General features: G+C 31.7%; 1 protein-coding gene across 1 annotated transcript in view; it reads right to left on the reverse strand.

Moving 5' to 3' along the window:
• Positions 1–203: 203 nt before the first annotated feature.
• The window catches only part of Ncam2 (neural cell adhesion molecule 2), a 407,262-nt gene continuing 384,186 nt past the window's right edge, over positions 204–23,279 (reverse strand). The window contains exons 14-16 of the mRNA XM_028757240.1: positions 5,018–5,222; positions 2,429–2,548; positions 204–315 (exon numbers count right to left, since the gene is read on the reverse strand). Coding sequence (XP_028613073.1) covers positions 204–315; positions 2,429–2,548; positions 5,018–5,222 — 437 coding nt within the window. The remainder of the gene's footprint in view (positions 316–2,428; positions 2,549–5,017; positions 5,223–23,279) is intronic.

The following is a 23,279-nucleotide window of genomic DNA, read 5'->3' on the forward strand; positions in this document are numbered from 1 at the left end:
TTCTTAACAAAATAAACAACCACCACCACAATAACAGAAGGAAATGGGCTGTGGCAGGAGGAGTTGGTCGTATGTATATGTGTACAAGCTATTCCAAGCTAGACTTTTCCCGAGAAATTAAGGTCAATGGAATAGTTTTGGTCATAGTGTCACTGCAATCCAAATGCTCCTTGTGGTGCTGACCGAGGTGCTGGAACTTGTGGTTATGCCTTGATGTCATCTTCTTTAGACTGGATGATGTCATTAGATACTTTAATTTCTATAGTTTCTGCGTTTAAAACTTCCTTTCCATTTTCTTCTTTTAAAGGCAATTTTCTGGCAATGAACAGAAATAGCAGATTCAGTTTCTAGGTATAAAATTTAAAACCTGCTTTTGGCCATTGCAAAAACATATTTGTTGAGTGAAACCTGCTGTACTTATTACACATACAAACACACAAACTTATTTTAATAGTCATTTTATTAATTGAGATTATAATATAACTACGTTTCCTTCTTTCTATTCCTTCCTCCTGGAACCCTCATATATTTTCTTTGCTCTAACTTAAATTCATAGTCTCCTTTTTTTCATTATTGTTTTATATATATATATATATATATATATATATATATATATATATATATATATATATATGTAAAAACATACTCTGAAATGCAAATTACTCAGTTTGTATAATGTGAATTTTATGAATTTTTTTGGAATGATCTTATAAGTATTTAAATAATTTATTGCAAAATAACATAATATGTAATAAAATAATTAGCATTTTCCATTAAGAATGTAATGTAAAACACAGAGTTTGTGAAACAAAGTATTTGTGAATATAGATAAATCAAATTGTTTACTGTAAAGTAACTTAGATTTGATACTGAGTGTAAATTAAAAATAAATTTGTTTTGAACTATTAAGAGTCTAATTTCTGATCTATGTCCACTACTTTGTTTAGTATTTCTAATAACTCTAAAAAAATAAAAATATTTAAGTGTCACACCATTGCATTCAATTAGAATTATGTGAGTTATCAACATTATTTGGAAATTGATGAAGATTATTGTTATTTAGGAAATTGTTTCTTATATTTTACATTTACAGATGTTTCTTCAGCTTTCTTCAGATTACTTTTCTTCATATTTTTATATCACTATTAAATATATTATGAAAGCTGTTTCTGATTTGACAATGAAACGTATTGTTTTTTGAACCAATGGCATGCTTAGATGTATGTTTCTGTACTGCATTTCTCTGTGGTGCTATCAGAGGCTAGAAAATGTGTAAAGTTTCCTGGAACTGGACATGTAGAGGTTTGAGAGGAATTACAAGGGTGCTGGCTGGGAATTGAAGCTGGGTTCTCTTTAAGAGAAATAACTGATCCTAAACACTAAACCACCTCTTCATGTTCCTTGTTTCTTTTTCTCTAAAATCGAGACAGGTTCATTAAATTTTAATTTGAAAATAATCAAATGATAAATTTATATTTTTCATCTATTGCAACATTCACTAATTCAGTGTTTCATCTTATTTATATTTTCTTGAAAATTTGACAAAATAATTATATCTAAGAGTTCACAAATACAGCTTCAGCCAAACTCTGTACTTAATTTTATCATTATATAGAAGAATTAACATTGTTAATTTAGATCCTTTGAGTTTACTTGCAATTTACAAATGAGGACAATAAACATTTTGTACAAATATCCAAGTAATTATGTTAAAAGTAACTATGACAATTAGCGACATTTGGAGAAGTTGCTGAGAAGGAAAGGAGCTCAATACTGGAGAAGAGGAAGAGAAGAGAGGAAGGTATAAATGTCCTTGCCTGGCAGTGAGTCCCATGAGTGACAACACTAACCTGCTAGTCAAGGTGGCATGAACCCTTGAGTCATTATATTTTGTGGATACTCATTGGTGAGTCCATCAAACACCAATGGAGAGTTAAATATATGCTCAAAAGAAGGCACATGTTAAAAGCTCAGTCAATCAGAAAACAAAATAGAGCCATGGATGCAAGAAAAGTAGTTATAGATGGGAGAGAGATTGACAAGACTGGGAATAAGATGCAAGACAGTAGAGAGTAATTAGAACATAGATTTGTTCATGAAATTATTAAAGAACATGTTTAAATTAGTATGAGAAAAATAATTTATTTAATAATCTAGGCATATTGCAATGTTTATTAACATTCAAAATAGCAAAGGATTTCCTGCCACATATATATTTTAGTAAAAAACAATTACATTTTAAACTGTAAGAAATTACAATTTCAAGGCAAATATGTTGAAATAGACTTTAAGAGTCAAATGAAGTTTATTTTAAGAAAACAAATTATTTCCCTTAATAATAATGATATCATTGATATTACCATTACTTAAAATGTTTTACCACTTTAGTATTACTTATCCCCAAGTGCAAGAATTTGTAGCTACATACTCAGGTTCCGTTAGTGGTGTTGTTTCATTTGGCTCATTTACTGGACTCCCATCTTCGTGGTTAGTGATTCTTTCATCCTCTGTTCTCATTTCCACTATCGGTTCTTTTGACCCATCTTTCCTAAAAAGGAAAAATAAAAATATTTAATTTCTTTACATGTCAAATATGCTCACATATACATACAACACACACATACACACACACACACAAACACACACACGTTCATGTTAGCCACTTTCCAATAAATCAAACATTGAACATTTTTTTCTTTTTAAATTGATACTTCTGTGATTTTTTTCCTAAGTAACTAGAGTGAAGCAATATAATCTCTTTTTATCATAGTTATTGTAAATTTTTGTTTTGTTTTGTTTGTTTGTTTGTTTTGGTGTTAGGTAAGGTAAAAACATCTGTAAGTCTAACACCCAGGAACCAGTCAGGTTGATTGTAAATTTAAAGCCAGTGTAGACTACCGATGATGGTCATTTTTTGAAAAGGGATAAAATAGAAAATTATACTGCAAAAGTTGCTTAACCTATAAAAATCTAAGGTTAGAATTAAAATATTTGATTAACTAATGTTTATAATATGACAATTTTCTTGCCTGATTAGAAAAAACAAGCATAAAATATTTAAAAGAATTTGAATAATGTATAACAATATTGGAAACAATGGAAGTCATGAACTTCACAAACTACAAACTCACAAATTCTCTCATTCTCTGGCAGAAAATGCAAGTGTCTAAGGGCATAGTTTGTATGTGTATCATAAAGATCTAGCTGTACCTTGATAAAGAGAAAGGGAGAATAACATTAGCTGAAAGATGCTAGATTGTACAAAAAGTGTTGAATTTTTAGATCAACCTGTGTACTTCAAAGATGCTTTAACAACAGAATAGAAATCAGGAATGTATTAGTTCGAAAAGAGGTTTTGTTTATATTTCGATAGGTGATGAAAGACTATGGGTTCCATCAAAATTAATAAAGAACTAATCTGAGTAATGTAAAGAGAATATCTTGCATACTGTATGGATATATCACCTGTCAATTAAAAAGCCTATGGCCTATGTCTTAGGCTGGGAATAGTAAGTGAGACAAAATACAGGAGGGAAAAAGAATTCTGGGATACATCCAGGTGGGATATTTGTCAGGAAAAAGTGATGACTCATACACCACAAAGATAAAAATGCAGAGGATTGAAAAAAGCTGATCCCCCTACTACCTGCATAGGAACAGCTCAACAAACTGGATGAAAAAGATAAATTATTCATCAGACTGTCAGTTTGGAAAACCTTGATGCTAAAATGGATATTTGCTGAAGGACAAATGATCAGGACAGCATGTATGAAGGATCATCACATCAAAGAGCTTCAAAAGGACATTTAGACTGTTAAGTTTATGGGATTGATAATTGTATTGTAATAGTTAAACTTTTTATGATTTTTAGCTTAAACCAAAAGGGTAAAAATTTAGACAATTTTTAATTCACCAACATGACTGCTCTGACGAGGAATCATGTCCAAATACCTAGGTCTTTGTGATCTGACTTAAATATAGATACACCCTTATTACACAGCTTTAATTTCTAACGATGAAAGAAAGGTTTGTAGAAGGAACCAGCAATGCTTGAAAGTGACACCTAATTGAGGTGCAGGTAAAGTGACAAAGATTTCACAGAATGAATCAGAGATAAGATATGCCCAATTCTCAAAGGAACAGGTAGGAAAAAAGAGGCTACTTTGGAACATCCTAGAGAGAGAGTGCCAAGCCTCAGCTGCTCTATTTGACCCCTTCATGCTTTCAAAACCAGTACCACCTGGGTGACTCTTACACATTACCAAGTCCAGTTGCACATGAGGTACAACCTTGACTTCCTCTGGGACACAGCTTCTTTGTGCTCACAGAAAACACTTCCCAGAATATTTCGCCTCAATGACGCTGGTCTCTTCTTAATCAAGACTAATTTCTTAGGTTCAGCTAATCATCATCAATTGTCCCAGTATTCCCTTCTACTTTTAATTCTAAAATAAGAGCCATTTGGCCAAAGTTTCCAAGTTCTGCTGCTTCATTGAGCGGAAACATGATTCCCTTGTTCTATAACATTATCACCAGCTTACACTTTTCTAGTATTTTCACTACCAAAGTTGGGCCATTTTCGACCTTGCTGAATAGATGGGCCTTGGACTCTGATCTACAGGGTTCTGTCTTGTGAATGTAGGGATTGTAGGCAGTTATCTTGATATGGGACACATTAATGTAGCACTGACTTAGATGGAGAATTAATTAACTTTGTTAGGTGAGATGCAGTCATAGTCTTGAAAAGTACTCCACAAAGATATATTTATATCTGGTGTGAATACATCAGATACAATTATATATATATATATATATATATATATATATAAAAAGTCGCTTATATATGTGTGTGTGTGTGTGTGTGTGTGTGTGTGTGTGTGTGTGTGTGTGTGTTGTAGAGATTAAGGCAAGGATAAACAATAATATTTGCATTGCATTAGAAGACATCTCCAAACAATGCATGCAAGCTTTACTTGCATTCCACTCATGGGAGGTGGTGCTGGTGTCTAGTACTTACAGGTAAGCTGCTTTTCCTTCTTCGAGTTCTTTACTCTTTCCACTGGAGCCACTCTTTTTCCCGCACATTCTCCTGGTGATGCACATTAGTAACCCACATTGTCGAATGAAGAAGCAGCTGACGTCTGTTACCACAAGGATTAGCAAAAGGGCAGCAACTCCAAGGCCAATGATGGCTCCTAGGCCAAGGCCATTAAAAAGTGTGTCTTAAAAAAGAAAAAAACCTCCATAAAATCTCCACATATAAAAATATCTTTTCTATTTTTAAGTAATTTCTATGAAACATACACTCAAATATCAGTAAAGAAAATATGTAATAATGAATGGCAACTTAATTCATTCATTGTTGGGACCCATTGGCAAGCTATCAAACCATATTTTAAGGAAGAATATATTAAAAATTTAATTATTTTTCAAACTTTTTTTTAGAGAGCAATAATAACTTGTTTTCATTATGGTTGTTAATTCACTGTAGGGAAAAAGTAAATAATATCATATCGTGAATTATATTAGGAAGTCAGTCATAGTCAATCCCATTGTTAAAAGAAAACTAGATTATTTTTATTAGAGAAGGGTTATGTAAGTGTTCAATATGATACTACTTGACATTTAGAGTAAAACTTTAATTGGATGACTCCAAGCACTTTGCTTCACAGAGACACACTTTTAAATTCCTACCATGAATAATTTTGAAATTATCACTTCAGAAAAGATGGTTACTTATGTTTTTTTCAGGTAATAGTTTAACAAATTGCAGGCATAATACATGTGTGATTTTTAAGAGTCATTATTACTTGTTATGTTATAAGATAAAGTTGAATAAGACCCCTTTTTCTTGGCATTGGTTTGTGGTAGTGCCAAGTGCCATGTATACTCTGTCTATTAAGAGAGGATTGGGAAAATGTGGAGATATAGAGAAAGAAAGGTAGAAATATTGAGGTGCAACTAGTAATGGAAACAAGCAAATGACCCTATATCTGTTGTGAAATATGAAAAGATCATACAATCATAGCAGTGTAAGGAGAGAACTGAGTCCTGTAGAAAGTAAGTCACATATTGTCTTATCTACAGGAAAGGGAATGTGTGAATAACTCAGGCATTCTTCTAAGTATACATATTCAAATTAAGAATTTTATATGACATTATAAAATTATACATCTCTTTGTGTATACAAAAATATAAGTACCAAAACCAAAAATTGAATACTTTTCCATAGTTACTATGAGGTGAAAATGACATATTAACACTCAAAACAAGAACTGAATATTTTTCCATAATTACTATGAGGCAAAAATGAAAAATACAGATGCTTCTTTAATATGTCATAGATTAGGCATAAAGCTGAAGTTTTATATTTAAACTCCTATGTAACCTCTTTGAATTCCTGTACATTATCTAAAAACCAAATTTCTATAAAATGAGTAGAAGAAGTTCACTTGAGATAAGACATCACATCTCATTTAAATTCTTCTCACAGCTAAACAAAGCATGTGGCAATAAATTCTACAGGTCAATGTTACTGAGCAGATGAATGACAAAATCTCACATGTTCCTGTTCTAATGATAAATGACTGCTTTGGACTGCAATCTACAGCACCAGAAGTCAGAAAATCCTTGTTCCAAACACTATTGTATCATATTTTCTCATTTTTTCAAGTCTAGAATGTCTCCTTATTTATGAACGCAGTTATGAAAACAACTACCAGAAACCAGTTAGAAAGAAATTTGGGAAGAATTCTGTGAATATGAGAATATATTAAAAATTCGTTGCTGAAAATTTAACAATTAGCTTTGATTGTTTTTGATTACATATCACACTTTAAATAAATGATAAAAATGCATCACTTGTGTTTAAACCCAAGGATAAGCTATTATTGTATCTCTCCTCATGATAAACCAAAGGCAACATGGAATCTCTTATTAAATAATGATTATTCTTTTGAAAAGAATTTTTATAAAATTACTGAGGAAGCCTGACTAGATTTTTGTAATACATGTTGTGTATGATTTTTATGTAAGTATATTTTTTATACTTTCAATAATGACTAAAGAATGCACTTAATATTAACATTTTTCATATTGTACAGGATTATTTTATATTTTCAAGATTGTACAGAAGTAACTATAACGACTAAATCTTCATTTGTTTCTGTGCTACCAATTTACTTTGTTGCAATGGTTTTATTTATTTATAATTTGTATTTTCTATGTAGAAAATACAAATACCTACACATTTTTATGATAATATAGTGATTTGAAGACTACAATGAATTCAAGGTCCTGAACAAATTTCTTTACAAGTTAACAGTGATTTTAATTAGTTAGCAAACTGGAATGGAACAAAAAATCAAGTCAGGTATTTAAAATTGATATTCTCATTTTTAATAATTTTATAATGACATACCACAATTTCATTAAAAAGTCCATCACATAGGAAAATCAGTTTTTTTCATATCTACTTGTACTAAGGGAAAATTGAGGTCCAAAGACATCACTTATTCTAACTACAAAATGTTAGAATTTTGTATTAAAGACATGTTATGATCTTTAACAACCTCCCCATCCCCAATATAGATGTAGCCACTTTGTTCAATGCCTGCGAGCTATTTCATAGTGTTGCTATAATATGCCTGACAGTCATTGACACAGAGATATTAATTGGCTCAGATTAAGGACATGCTGACCACATATCCTGTTTTGTTCTATATGTTCTGAATGTGCTGTATGGGGTTTCCTAGTCTTAAGAAATCCCACAAAGCTTTCTGTAGGACCCATGAAATCAAAAGTTAATATGAATTGTTGTGGTTTGAGTCAGAGCTGATCACCAGGCAGAACTTCCTGCACCTGTATATGTGCTCATTTGGTTTTTGTGCCTGACATTGAAGAATGCTACTAATAAGCCAAAAGTTATGATTATAATATTCATGCTCTGCTATCTAAAAGTTCTGAAAATTCCCTGTTCACAACCTGCTCACCATCCCTCTTACCTCACTTGGGTCCAATCAGCTTAAAGGTTAGTTGATAATACTTTATCTAGTAAGCCAAGGTATAATATTACTACCCTTCTTGCCTTTGAAATATTTGAAACTTTTTTCCTATAAAAATTCTGCTGTGAAAAATGTTTGATGACATAGTTTAGACTATTCTGAACCATGTTCCTGGTCTGACCAGTATTAGGGTGTGTTTTTAATAAACCATCCAACTCTGACTGAGATTGTTGTTCGTGTGGTTTGTGAAGTGATTCCTAGACCACAACAGACACCTTTAATTCAAGGTTTTAATCTAAATATTTGATGAAGCCAAAATTATATTGGATTTCACCACACAAAGGTAGGAATTAAGTAGAGTATGTGTATTAGTTTATATAATATTCTTAGAAAAATATTTGTCATGCATTATTTTATAACAGTTGAATAAAACAATTTAACAATTAAATTCAATGGAAAAATATAAATTTCATAATGTTTGTGTCATAAGCTTTGCTTTTACTGATTTTTGATACTACATTTATAAAAATGAAATTTTGCTAGAACTGAAAAAGATCAAATAGTTTAAACATAAAATCTTAAGTTGCTATATGGTTTTATGATTTATTATTCAAATAAAGCAAGAGAAGTGATTGGCAGTTTCTGTGTTCTATTTCCTATCTACATCACTCCAACTCTAAGAAATTTATAAATTACACAAGCAAACCAATATCTTCCCTAAATTATTACATTTGTGTTTGTGCTTCAATCAATTTGAAGGTCAGAGCAAAGAAAAAAAGAATTCAATTAAATTTGTTTTATACATGTCACATATTTCTATTATGCAAGACATCCATTACTAAAACACTGAATTATCTTGACATGAAGTTTATTATACTTGACAGTATGTATACTAGCTTTAAAACGTTGTTCTAATAGATTCAAAGCAGCCTTACTTTTTGAGTCATTATTTAGTACTTTATTCATCTTCATTTCCTTTGTGTACATTTATTTTGTCATGAGTTTATTAAAAGTTCTTTCGGAACTTGACAACCTTTGATAATGACATAGAGAACAAATTCTAAATCTTAATTTAGAGACTCATTACAATTTTCATCAAAGAATTTTGCCAGTACAATAAGAAAGTAGGTTAAACATACAAAAATATAGAAGATATTCAAAACCTTGTTGGTTTTATTATGCTATTCTATAACCAATAGATGTTATTCTCACATTACAGATAGGTCTTCAAAATTCCTGTTTCTATATTGTTGACTAATCAAGCTAGTGCAGCACACTTCTAAATATTAATTGATAATCTTGGACAAACAGAAACAGATATACGTATATGTCTATATTTTATATAACAAAAGATGTTGCAAATATAACCATGATGTGCATATGCCTTGTATTTCAGTGAACTTTTGTCTATTGAAGAGCAGAAAATATGTCAGCTTTCCTTATCATGTCCAACATATATCAATTTAGTGCTTTTGAATAATTCTAAATGAACAATATAAATTGGGAAATATAAAAAGGGAAGATTTTATAACATTCTGTTAAAAATACAGCCATTAAACATCATATGTTTGCATGTGGGCTGTGTAGCAATATAATAATGGATACAAAGTTTTTCAGCGTTCTAAAGAGTTTTATAAGCTATTTGATAAAATATCAAAATATATCTTCTTTAAGAGTTATTTTTATACCTGAAAGGTTGAACTAAGTCAAATTTAAATAGTTTCAAAATATCTATTTTATAATCTAAGGGGTGAAATGTGGTAAAGAAACAAACTTAGGCAAATCTTTTAGCATCAGACTCTCTCTATGGAGTGTTTTATCCTACTGGTCCCCACGCCACGGTTATGGCCAAGCAGGACTGTAGATATGAAGAAGCTTAACCTCAGGACAGCAATAAAGAAATAAAAGAAAATGATTTAAAATTGAAGAAAATAAGGGATGCCCACTACACTAAAGGTAGACATGTTGAGCAAATTTCCAGGGAGTAAATGGGAATGGGAATTTTTATAATAGACATAGGATAGGCAAGAAACACTTGACAATCTGTAGATTTAAGAGCAAGCAGAATACATATCGTAATGAATAAAGAGTCTAAAGTTTCTGTGTGTTGTTTGGAGAGCTCTCTCTCTGTGTTCCCAGTGATAGAGAATGACAATATCAAGGTAAGTAAACAACAGAGAGTCTTAGGAAGTCTGCACTGATCTTTCAGTAAGAAGAATGTGTTAAGACTATCAAAAATTGGGCTGTAGGTGTCAGAGTGGAGAAATGTACAAGATGGCAACAGTGGCAGGAGATGGGAGTAACCAAATGAGATTGTCACTGAAGTAGTTAGCTGCTCACAATTTAACTGCTCAGGAGAGCAGTCTTGCAGATTCAGACATCATGCAAACAGGGGTTACTGAGGCAATGATCCAATGGATTTAGGAACCACCAAGATGCAGGAGGAATTGCATAGTACTAGTTTTTCAGCTATATGAGTTTAAAAATAACAAAGGATTACTGTGTTAAAGTAAGGTATGGTGTAATCAGAGTGTGAGCAAGGAGTTTTGAGAGGCCATGGCCTAAAAGTGTGAAGGTGATGCAAAGTCACAGAAGGGAACTGAGATGTTAAAGGCACCAAAGTGATGAGACATCTATTAACATAAGCTGCAAGAAGATGTGGATCCAGCAACAAGGAGAACATCTGTGATGCAGGCAGTAGATCTGAAATCGTAGGTCTCTTTTAATCCTTGGCCAGTCAGAGAGAGCTTTATCACAAATCCAAGATACTAGAAATAGATACAATATTTTTCCCTGATGCATTTTGGTCAGTATTTTTGTCTGATTAGTCCTTCCTATTTCCCAATTTATACTTTTGTTAAGTGTATGTTTCCGTTGTTTTTGAAAACTATGTAATTCATGTTTTGATGTTATTGAGTCTCAAAGTTAAAGAATTACTTGTGTCACAGAAGGCTCTTCTGACTTTGAAATTGAGAGGAATGGAGATGTTACTTTTTATTGGTGTTTTTTGAAGTTGGACTGAATCCATTTAGTACCTTGAGATGGTCATACATTTATGGAGTACAAAGGTATAATGTGGAAAGAATTGCAAACACTCAAATGATCTCCTGTTTGAACAGATCTGCAGACACACTTTGAGAAGATTTTGGAGCCATTAGAAGATAATGGGTTGTTTGGTTTACCAGGCTCGTTTCTTGTTCACTCCCTCCTTTCTCTAACTGTAATCTGACCACTCATGCATTGTTACCATGTTTTAGTAACACACAGTAACTACACCAGCTCTAACTGTCTGCCAAGCTACACCCTTCCTTATATCACATTTACTGGTATTTTAGCATAACCAAGAAAAAAGGAACTAAAACATTAAGGAAAAGAATGTCCTGGCAAAGTATTCTTTAAACACTGTAGAATGAAACAGAAAAAAAAAAACACAAAAGGACAGAACAATTGATCATACCAAAGATAGGAGAAATAATATTATAAAAGTGGCCATCTCACTAAAATCAATCTAATGATTGAATATTAGCCCAAACAAAATTTCAATTTCACTGTTCACAGAAACAAACAAAAAACTTTAAACTCCATATGGTAATATAAATGTCTCTGAGGGACATACTAGTATGTTCCAGCATTCATGTTCCCTGGATTCTTTTTTAAGTTCATAAAGTTGTTCATGTGCATTCAATAAGAAATTGGAAGTGGGGATGTCTGGGATAAGAAATGGAATAATGACATGGGTTAGGAAAGGAAGACTAAGTAGAACATTGAGGCAGTTGGAATGTACTCATTAGACATATTCACCTTTATAAAAATAACAGAAAATAAAATAATTAAATGTCAAAAGAAACTAACACTTGAAAACATGGATTTTCTTAAAAGTATAAAACATAGTAATTAGAAATGCTACTCATAAAACACTTAATATTTTCATCCAAAGAGGTATTTGTTTTATAACTTGAAGAGGCCTCATTACTTCCACTAGAATATTTTAGTTAGTTTTTTGCATTTTCACTATTCACAGTTATATTTGAAATATTACTGATTTAAACTGTGCTACTTTAAAACACCACAGAAGAAAGTTGGTTTCTTTGTTATTTGTTGCATTAGAATACTTTCATTAAAATATAAAGTAATGCTTCTCACATAATTAAGTATGAGCTCAATTAATTTTGTTCTAGTTATATATTAAGAGTATAAAAACATGATATGATGATTGGGGATCTTAGAAGTCCTAGGGCTGAATCTACTCCTATTATTGTATTAAATATCACAAACCCTCCAACTTGTGCCTCGCTATGTGATGATTAGATAAACTTAAACCTCAATATAGTTTCTGTGTGTAGTGGATTAACAAGTAAACTCACAACTGATCAATGGCCAGAGAATGTCAGTTGAGTATCCAACCCAAGTATTCCCTGAAGCAACAAGGCTCAAGAAGCATCAAAGAAGATGAGAGATAAAGATAGTTACAGCCTGAGATCATAGAAAAATCATATCTAGGAGTACTTAATATAGCATTCTATAGGCAAATGGATGGAACTAGAAAATGTCATCCTGAGTGAGGAAACCCAATCACAAAAGAACACACATGGTATGCACTCACTGGTAAGTGGATATTAGCCCAAATTCTTGGAATACCCACGATACAATTCACACACCGTAAGAAGATCAAGAAGAAGGAAAACCAAAGTGTGAGTGCTTCTGTCATTCTTAAAAAGGGGAACATACTGAAGCAATGTAAATATATGTATATGTATATTTATACATATATGTATATATAAATTATAATATAATGCTTGATCAAAATTAAATATCAGTCGAAGTCCTGGTGGAATGACATCATGCAAAAAGGAATTTGACAGGATAAATAAACAAATGTCATGGAAATAATAAAGAAACAGGAACAAAATACTCATGGAAGCAAATACAGAGACAAAGTGTGGAGCAGAGATGGAGGGAAAGGTCATCTAAAGACTGTCTCACATGGGGATCCATTACATATACAGTCACCAAACTCAGATACTGTTGTGGATGCCAGGAAGTGCATGCTGACAGGAGGCAGATATAGCTGTCTCCTGAGAGGCTGTGCTAGACCTGACAAATACAGAGGAGATGCTCACAGCCAACCATTGGGCTGAGCACAGGATTTCCAACGGGGTCCCCAATGAAGGAGTTAGAGAAAGGACTGTAGGAGATGAAGGGGTTTCCAACCACACAGGAAGAACAATAATATCAATCAACTAGACACCCCACATATCACAAGGACTAAACCACCAACCAAGGAATACACATGGAGGGACCCATGGCTCCAGCTCCATATGTAGCAGAGGATGGTATAGTAGGTCATCAATGGGAGCAGAGACCCTTGTTACTGTGAAGACTCAAGACCCCAGTGTAGGGGAATTAGAGGGCAGGGAGATGGGAGTGGGTGGATGGGTTGGGGAACATCCTCATAGAAGCAGAGGAGGGGGGATGGGATAGAGGGTTTCAGGGAGGCAGGAGCCGGGAAAGGGGATATGTAAATAATATATCCAATAAAAAACCCAAAATAATTCATCTATATGTTAAATAACCTTCATTTCACAATTATTTATTACAGAAAGGAAAAGTGGAATAACTTGTGTTCCAATTAATTATAAACAGCATCAGACTATAAAAATTCTCAATATCAATCTTAGAGCAATGTGATACTTTTTAAATTTCTAGAAATGTTGCTGATGTCTTCATACAGAATGTCACCAGCACTCAGCTGGTTCATGGTCCTCCATGAGTAGATATAGATCTGTCCAGATTTAGTTCACATTAATTTCCATCTGAAACCAATATCTGAACATCTATAGCTTTTCTGACCAATTGAAGCTTCATAACCACACTGGACAGAAAAGTGAAAATCATTGCAGGTTTTATCAATGAGGACACATTAAAATATTATTTATTATTCATTGAAAATGTAAATTAAACAGAAATTTCTAGAGCAAATATGATTGGAGTAGGTTTATATCTTTCGCTAGAGCACTTTTTATTTGCTTCTTAAATACATTAGGTAAAATGTGACTTCCAGTATACCACAGATCTGTAAATCACATTTTTTGCTTAGTTTTATTAAAACTATTGCTTTTATTTTTACTTTACTGTTTGATATCTTAGCTTACTTCACAGAATGAATAAAAACAAGAGGGAAATTATCAAGTACTGCCAAAAATAATCAAAATATTCCACCCCAAATAAAGACTGTACTTGTTTTTAATTGTATTTAGTCATATTTTAAACTTTCTCACTTTTAATTTTATTTTATGCACATAGGTATTGTGTCTGCATATATGGCTGTGTACCATCTACATGTCTGGTATGCATAGAAGCCAGAAGAGCTTGTCAAAGTTCCTGGAGCTGGAGCTATAGATACTTGTGTTACACCAAGTTAGTACCTGGAATTGAATAGATGGAGCTCTAAGACACTGACCATCTTTCCAGCCCTTTTGTTTGTTTGTTTGTTTGTTTGTTTGTTTGTTTTAATATTTTCCTATGCTGTTTCAGGTACAGTTAATTGTGTTCATGATGTTCTCTTGAAAAATATATTTATTTTTCCTGATAAAATATTTGTTGAAAACTTTCAAAGTGTACATATGTTAAAATTAATCAGATACAAAATTTTCTATAATGTTAATTGGATGAAATTCTGTTAATAAAACATGTAGTTCTGCTAGTAATGCCTACTACAACTGGGAAAACATTTTTGTTAATAGGGAAACAAAAATGACAGTCTTTCTTAGTGACTCACATTTAAGGAAGGATCCTGAATTAAAATTTGACCTATTTTTAAAATAAAAAATAAAAATGTAAATATAAACAAACAATTATTAAAAATATTTGAACGGTTTACACCATTTAAACCTAGCATTCAGAAGGTAGAGAGACAGGTGTATCAATGAGTTTGAAGCCACCCTGATCAACACAGAGAGATGAAGGGAACTAGGACTCTACAAAGAAACCGTATCTGCCAGGAAAGCAAGAGGCTCCCAGGACCTAATGGGGATGACATTAGCTGGAATACTCCAAAAGGGGAGAAATAACCTGTAGGGACCATATATATCCATGTTAGGCATGGCCTCCAGTTGAGGAATGGGACCACCTATGCATCTCAAAAATATTAACCCAGAATTGTTCTTGTCTAAAGAAAATGCAAGAACAATGAATAGAGCAGAGACTGAAGGAAATGCCATCCAGAGACTGCTCCTCCTAGGGATCCATCCCATCTGCTGACACCAAACCCTGACACTATTGCTAATGCCAAGAAAATCTTGGTGACAGAAGTCTGATATAGCTGTCTCCATAGAGGTTCTGCTAGAGCTTGACTAACACAGATGTGTATGCTTGCAGCCAACCATTGGACTAAGCATGGGAACCACCAATAGAGGAGTTAGGGGAAAGACGAAAGGAACTGAAGGAACCCCATAGGAAGGACAACAATATCAACCAACCAGACCCCACAGAGCTCCCAGGAACTAAGACACCAACCAAAGATTACACATGGAGGGAACCATGGCTCCAGCTGCATATGTAACAGAAGATTGCCTTGTCTGAGATCAATAGGAGGAGAGGCCCTTGGTCCTGTGGAGACTTGATGCCCCAGTGTGGGGGAACGCTAGGGTGGTGAGGTAGGAGTGGGTAGGTGGGTGGTGGAGCACCCTCATAGAAGCAGGGGGATGGGGGATGGGCTAGAAGGTATGCAGAGGGGAAACCCAGAGGAAGGCAGATATCATTTGAAATGCAAATAAATAAAATAACCAATAAAAACAAGTCCTCTAATAGCATAAAAATATCCTGTTTGAACCATTCAAATGATCTGGCCAAACAGACATCACATACTTCTCCAAAGGTTTAAAAAAAAAAAAAGCCAGTAAGAGCAGTTTGCTTTTTTGCCTTCTGAGAACCTTCCTCCGTTTCATTCCAAAATAATCTTTCCCAATGCATTAACCAGCCTCCTTGTTCTGCTTGTTTGTTTGCTTTTCAGAGAAGATTGCATTTTTTATAAGCCATGAGTGTTATATCAATTGTCTATCAAGATATGTTTTTTTCAGGCTGTAAAATAAAATTAGAAGAATTAAAAATGTATAGAAAATGAGTTTGAAGTAGTGAATACATATGGTTCTATTAGAGACTACATGCATAGTGGTAGTAAGTGGTTGTTCAGTTAGTCAATAATGATATTTAAAATGTCAGGTATTAAAATGGAATATAGGAACAAACAGAGAAATCAAGATACAACCCATAAGCCTGGGACACTCAACAGAGCCTAGGACTCATGATCTTTTTAAAAATGATGGTATAAAGTCACAAAATATATGAGTGAATATATGAATGAGTTAAGAGCGGCTGCAAAGAAGAAAAGCCAGTTCAAGTTTAGCTATAGCGGTGACTATGAGAGATCCATACTGTGACTTTCTCCTTGCCAGGGCTTCTGCGTTAGCATAGTCCTCATAGGCATGATAATCCTCAGGTTGATATTTCCACTGATGAGATGAGGACTATGTATATATTCTCATGTATTAATGTTTGTCTGAAGTAACATGTGAATGAGTCTCTGTTGTCACAGCTTCAATCACAATATGAAAACATATAGTATGTATATCTAAACATATGAGTAACTATTGTGTACTTATATTGGGAATGATATTCTATTATTAGAATATACTTTGGAGTATTTCAAGATGTCTATATTTTAAATCCAGCTATTTGAATATCTGTTTAACAACTTAAGGTTTTGTGTTTATTTTTTTTAGAACAATGCTATGTAAAACATATCTAGCTTGAGCCATAGTGCCTTTGTTTATGATCTCTGTACTTTGAAAACTGAGGCACAAGGATGATCAGGATTTGAGTTCCATTTGGCCTACCTAGCAATAGCAGATCTCCAAAAGTACTACCTCTTCCACAAAGTTAAGATTATTTACTTTTATATTTTTAAATTTATTCTGCTCTCATATCTTACAACCTGAAAGCAGTTTCTCCTCTCTTCTTTTCCCAACCAACTCCCCCACCACCCTTTAATCACAAATTCATTCTTCTTCAGTTTCCCTTTAGAAAAGAACAAACACATTTTAGAAATTTTAATGGAAGCTTATAAAATCCTTAGTATCAAGGATTTAGCGTAATGAAAGTTAAAGAACACACTTTATTGTTGTTTAAACAAAAAAAAAAATGGAAGCATGAATCCCAAATAGTAAATATCACTAATTTGGTAATGGAATTTCAAGTTACTGGATATTTTATGAATATCTGAAAAACTCTCAGTACAAAATATCTATTTTGATTTCTGTATTATTTGATTTCCAATTTAACCATTGTTGAATATGTAGCCATTTTGTAAAAAGCATATTCTAACATTGGTTAAAAAATGACACTCAAAAGATCATCACCTTATTTACCATATAAATTTGTATTTTGATGTAAATTTTACATGTCCACTCTAAATATTATTTAAATTTGATGTTATATATTTAGGTTGTTTGATATATGTCTTCATCCCATTAGAAAACGAAGATATTTAATGATATTAGGAAAATAAATATCTCTATATCTGTGTCTTCAGAGATGGTTAAAAGGTTGTGTGTATTCATCTTAGAATACAACCAAGTTAGGTTTGCAGGACCCACTTGGCTGATTGTAATCTTCTGTAACTTAAGTTCCCAGGTATCTGATGCCCTCTTCTGGCTCCAAAATTGTACATATATGTATATAGAAATACAGGTAACCTAAAATGTACAAATATATATCTCTAGAACTATACAAAGTGATCAAGAAATAGTTAAGTATTTTTGTATCATAAACATCAATATCTCTCTTGGACAACTTAATTTTATAATATTTAATAGGTATTTTAGATGCACAAAATAGAAAATTAAAAAGAAAGTCTCTTAATGTGATATTAAGAATTACAAACCATTTTATAACATGTGGAACAAACGTGTATTTAAATTTTCTTTAGAAACTCAAAATTACTTGACCTATTATAATAGAAAAATCCTCGCTGCTTATGTTTTTATTTTAATTTTATCACACACTCTATTATTAAAACTACATATTTTAAATGTCCAGGGACACCTGTAAAGTTAATAATGTAATGCATCTTAGTATATATTTATTCAACTATAGAAGGGTAGATTTTCTCTTTACTTGATATAAAAGGGTAACAAGACACCAAGACACTCTTTAAAAGTTGATTCGATAAATAAACTGAAGTATATTTCAAGAATGAAATACTATTATTTATTATGAAGTCTTGCATGAAACAAACACACACATTTGAAACTCCTCCATACATTATTAAATTTATCCTAGATTGCTGCATTTTCTGTGATTCTAAGTACATGGCAGTAAAAGGTGAATGATTGTTCCAGCGGAACAGGGAGAAGGAGCCAGAAGATGGAGTTCATGTAGTGACACTGTTCTCTGGTAACTAACATATTATTGGGTGAAGTCACTCATAATTCCACAAACACAAAATGTCAAATGGCAGGAATGAATTTTAATGTAAAATGTAGACTGTGTGATGTCAGTGTAGGCTCAGTTATCACAGTGGTGTTGTGCAGTCTTGTCAGATACACTGGCAATGAGATATGGTCTGCATGTGGATATGCCTTCAGGACCCCAAGCACTTTCCTATCTTATTTTGATGCAAATCTACAGTTAGTCTGTCAAATACAGTCTTCAATGGAGAACAATACAGCTGTGGTTTAATACTTGCATGGGAAAGGTACTATACCTTGGTTGTGGACTGGTAGAAAAACAAAATCCACTCTCAAGTCCTTGATACTATATGTCATAGTGAGGGAAGAGAGACAAACATGAACGAGCAGGCTATTTTGGCTCCCTGTACTTAAACAATAGAATTTGTCCCTGAAGCACACTACACTCTGCTATATACAGTACTGTTTTCTATCAAATAAACTTTCTTAAACAATGACAATATGTACAGGCTAGAAAATGAAGATCCCAGAACCTTGGCAGTTTTCCATTTAATATTTTGCTCATGTGCAATTTCACCTTTTGTGAAAATAATAGAAAAGGACATCTTAGTTTACAGCTTATGGTCTCTTTGTATAGAAATGACAATTTAAAAGAAACTAATTTATCCATAATTAAAAAGTTTCTCTTTGAATAGTTATTTTTGAACATTATAAATATTACAGTAGTACTAAAGACAAGGCTAGAGATGAAGGAAAATAACATAAAACTGTGTCTCCAGGAGCTAGTAATTTTGTTGTCTTAACAAATATTAAATTATAACTATCTATATTCATTTGATTAGACATTAAATATATTTTCATATAAGTAGAAAGTTACCTATTTTTATGAATTATGTAACAAAATAATTGGCATTTTCAGAATATTATAGATGAATAAGAAACTTACTAAATTCAGTTTTAGACAAAAATAATGTGTGGAAAGTGGCTTTATGTGGAATGTTGGATGAAAATGTTAACAAATATTAAAAGAAAGATGATTGATCAGAAATCATGAAGCTTAAACATTGACTGGCATTAAAAATAAGTCACTAAAAAAAGAAAGAAAGATAATTGAAAGTAAGTGTGCATGTAAAGTACATATATTTTTACTGTTGTATGGTTTTTGCTTGGCCAATCAAGAAAATAATCTGATAATTTAAGTCACAGAGATATGAGTGTATTACTGGGAAGCCAGAGCTACAGTTATGACAGCCATAGAAATTAAAGCAGAGAGGTAAAATTTACACATCAAGGTACTTAAAAGAATGAATAACTAGCTACTTGGATTTTTAAAAAAAATTGTCTTTGTTAATTTCATAAAATATTAGAACTTTGTGAGTATTTGATTGAAAAATTTTATATTTCCTCATATGTCTCTGGTTTCTCAAATGGCACACTGAGAGGTCATGATACACACTATGATGTCACCACAGCAGTGAACAGACATTTTCCAGTGGCTGTCAGGTAATTATTTCCCATTGCATATCACCTTTTTTAAAGGAGCTTCAGGAAGAATAAATGTAGAAAAAAGATAAGTACATATTTATATATAAGAATGTTAAATATTTTTGTCTTTTACTCAATCAGAGGAAATAGAAAACATAAATGTTCAATTAAATTCATCTTGATGCATGTGCAAATACATTTTAGCCAATGGTAGACATATAATGCTAGAATATTCAGGGTGGCATGTCCATGAGTAAAAAGGATAATATAACATAAAGGAACACAGATCTTGAGAAACAACAATTTTTCTTTAATTCTATACTGCTGATTCTGTATATGATTTGTTGGTTAAAACTGTGTTGCTTATTTGTTCACCTGTAAGTGTGACATATATTTAGCAATACACAATCAAACGTAAATTTCATGCTGAGAAGGAACAATTTGAAACTACATTAATCAACAATCAAGTTATAGTGTTAACTGGATTGAAATGATTACTATGTGACATGAAAATTACCCAACTTTTCTAAAGCTGGATATTCTCCTCTATCACATGACTAATACGAAATTGAAATTGAATGTGTTACTTAATCTTTTCCCCACAGTGTTTGAGAGTTTTATGTTTTAAAAAATATATATATATAGCTTTTCTAGCCTTCGTGGTTACTACTGTTTTTATACATAAACAATTCAGTTATTATTTGTGCTTTATACTTTATGTACAAAGAACAGAGAATATTTATGATTTTTACAATTATGTTTTATGGTATTCTTTTAGTATCATAAATTATTATATTGAAAAAAGGGAAATATTGAGCTAATTCACATTGGACATTTATGTGTTTTTATGATCTCAGCATTGAAACCATTTACTAACAAACATTTGTCACTAATCATGACTGCGACGAAAGTATTGAAAGCTTGAATTTGAGCAGTTAAAAATGAAATCACACAGGACAAAAAGACTGTAACAGTAATAAAGAAAACACATATAACAAAGACTTTCCTCAGTTTTCTTTATTACAACAATGGAGAAGACACAGAGATACATAAAATAAAATGACATTTAATACACTATGGAAAACATGCACAGGATTATACATTGCACTGGATAATAAATGGGAGCATGTTAAATAAGAGATGATACCAAAGACAATACATTTATAACATGTACATATTTTCAATAAAATAATTTGTGATGAAAACAAATGCCATTAAAATGATCAAATAGTCAGTTTCAAACATAAAATTACATAAAGTCAATGTAAAATTATGAGAGAAGTATTCATAAATAAGTCTGAATTGTGGATGTTATTGAAGGCATTTATTTTTAGTTTATCTTTCTCAAAAGACTCAGAAGTTCACATTGCCCACTTAGTAATACATAAAATGTAATTGAATCAAGTATAATTTGTAAATGATGCTGTAATTTAAAATCATGCATCTTTCATAACTTGTAACTTCATGTTTCCTTTTGTAAAGCAAAGTGATAAAAATAAAATTAATTCATCTTAAATATAAACAAATTGAGGAATTGTTTAATGCCTAGATATTATAAAATCAATGTTAGTTCATACTTAAAATGAAATGTAGGTATACGTGAATGAATGCAAGACTATACTTCAAAAGAGATAAAAACAAATATGAAACTACAGAAGATGTTATCATAGATTGGACACTTCACATACACTTTAATTAAACAGGTGTATTTTTATATAATGTAAATAAATTTCCATAAATACTAATAAATTGATTTTTTAAAAAATAACACACTTTATATCCATAACATTTTCTAGCAAGGGTCTTCGGATTAGTAGTTAATAATTAGGAGTTGGAGGAGATTGACTATATGATCTTTAATTTTATCTAGTACATAATCTTAGACAAGGTAACAAATTTAAGTTCTATAAAGTAAAGCAAGACATGAAATCCATTATTGTCTTGTCATCATTGTATATATGTTATCTTTAAAGTAAATATACTTTTTGTCATCTGTGTGAACACAGAATACAATTTTAAAATCTTGACTACAGAAAAATAATCTGAACTAGTCATTATTGGGAAAAGTACAAAATGATAATTTAGAAATATTTTTACTTAGGTAAGGACTAAATTTTATATTATCAAAATCTTCAGAATGCATAATTAATCATATTTTTATGACCTAATTCATATGGATATTCGCTTGCAACTTAAATTGATTCCATCATCAATTCAAGAACTGTTATGTATTCAATTATTTTACACTGGGAAATGATACTAAATTATTGAATGCATTTTCTCAATATTATATGATATATTTCTCTGTAGCTACCGGAACAGGAATTAAATTTCATGTGTGATTAACAGAAAACCAACTACAAGAAATATATTCATTCCTAGACAGAAAAGAGAATAAATGGCAGAAAAGGTAATGAATTTTTTAAAATGGTGGCATAATTATTAAGAATATGTTTTTGAAGATCGAAAAGATACTTAATTTGGAATTGTTGAATGAATTTTTAAAAATGGCATAATTATTAAGAATATGTTTTTGGAGATAGAAAAGATACTTAATTTGGAATTTTTGAGATTGTTAAAAGTCAGAGCATTGTGCACCACAGAAATAAATAATCTTAAAATACCTAAAATAGCAAGTTATATATGGCATTTACTTTTATGTATGCCAATAGATTTACTCAGGTAGAATTACAATGTCAAAAATGTACGCATGATAATAATAGTTACTGCTATCAATAATTTATTTAGAACACTCCCAATTTCTAACATTTTAACAAAATCAAAAATTTTGATTATTTGCATTTGAAGAACCACTTTGAAAATTCCTAAAAACAAGAATAAAACACAACTTTCCTGTCTTGATATAATCTAATCATTCTCAAATGCCAGTCATTTTAATTTTGAAAATATTTCTCCATTCTTAGTGAAAGACTATCACATAATAGAGACTATCATTAATTTTTATATATCCAAGTGTGTTTGTCCTAGTTTGTTTGTACATGACAAATTTATTTGCATTATATGCCTCGATGAATGAAAAGAATAGTCAAACAAAACACAGAGGAGCCATCGAATATTTTCCTTCATTGATTAGAATATAATTGAACCCTAACAAATATGCAGTGTTAAATAAACAGTATTTGAATGAATGGATGGTAGTTATGTTAACTTCCTTTACACAATTTGTATAGTCATACACGCCCTTTCAAATAATTAACTTAAACATAAAAGTGTATGTTTTAAAACCTATTAGAAAATAAAATTTGTGACGGTATTCACTGTATACTAGTAAGATTAGAATTATTATATATATAGAGAGAACAGA

This window comes from Grammomys surdaster, unplaced genomic scaffold (assembly GCF_004785775.1).
Source record: "Grammomys surdaster isolate TR1022 unplaced genomic scaffold, NIH_TR_1.0 126153, whole genome shotgun sequence".
Taxonomy (NCBI): domain Eukaryota; kingdom Metazoa; phylum Chordata; class Mammalia; order Rodentia; family Muridae; genus Grammomys; species Grammomys surdaster.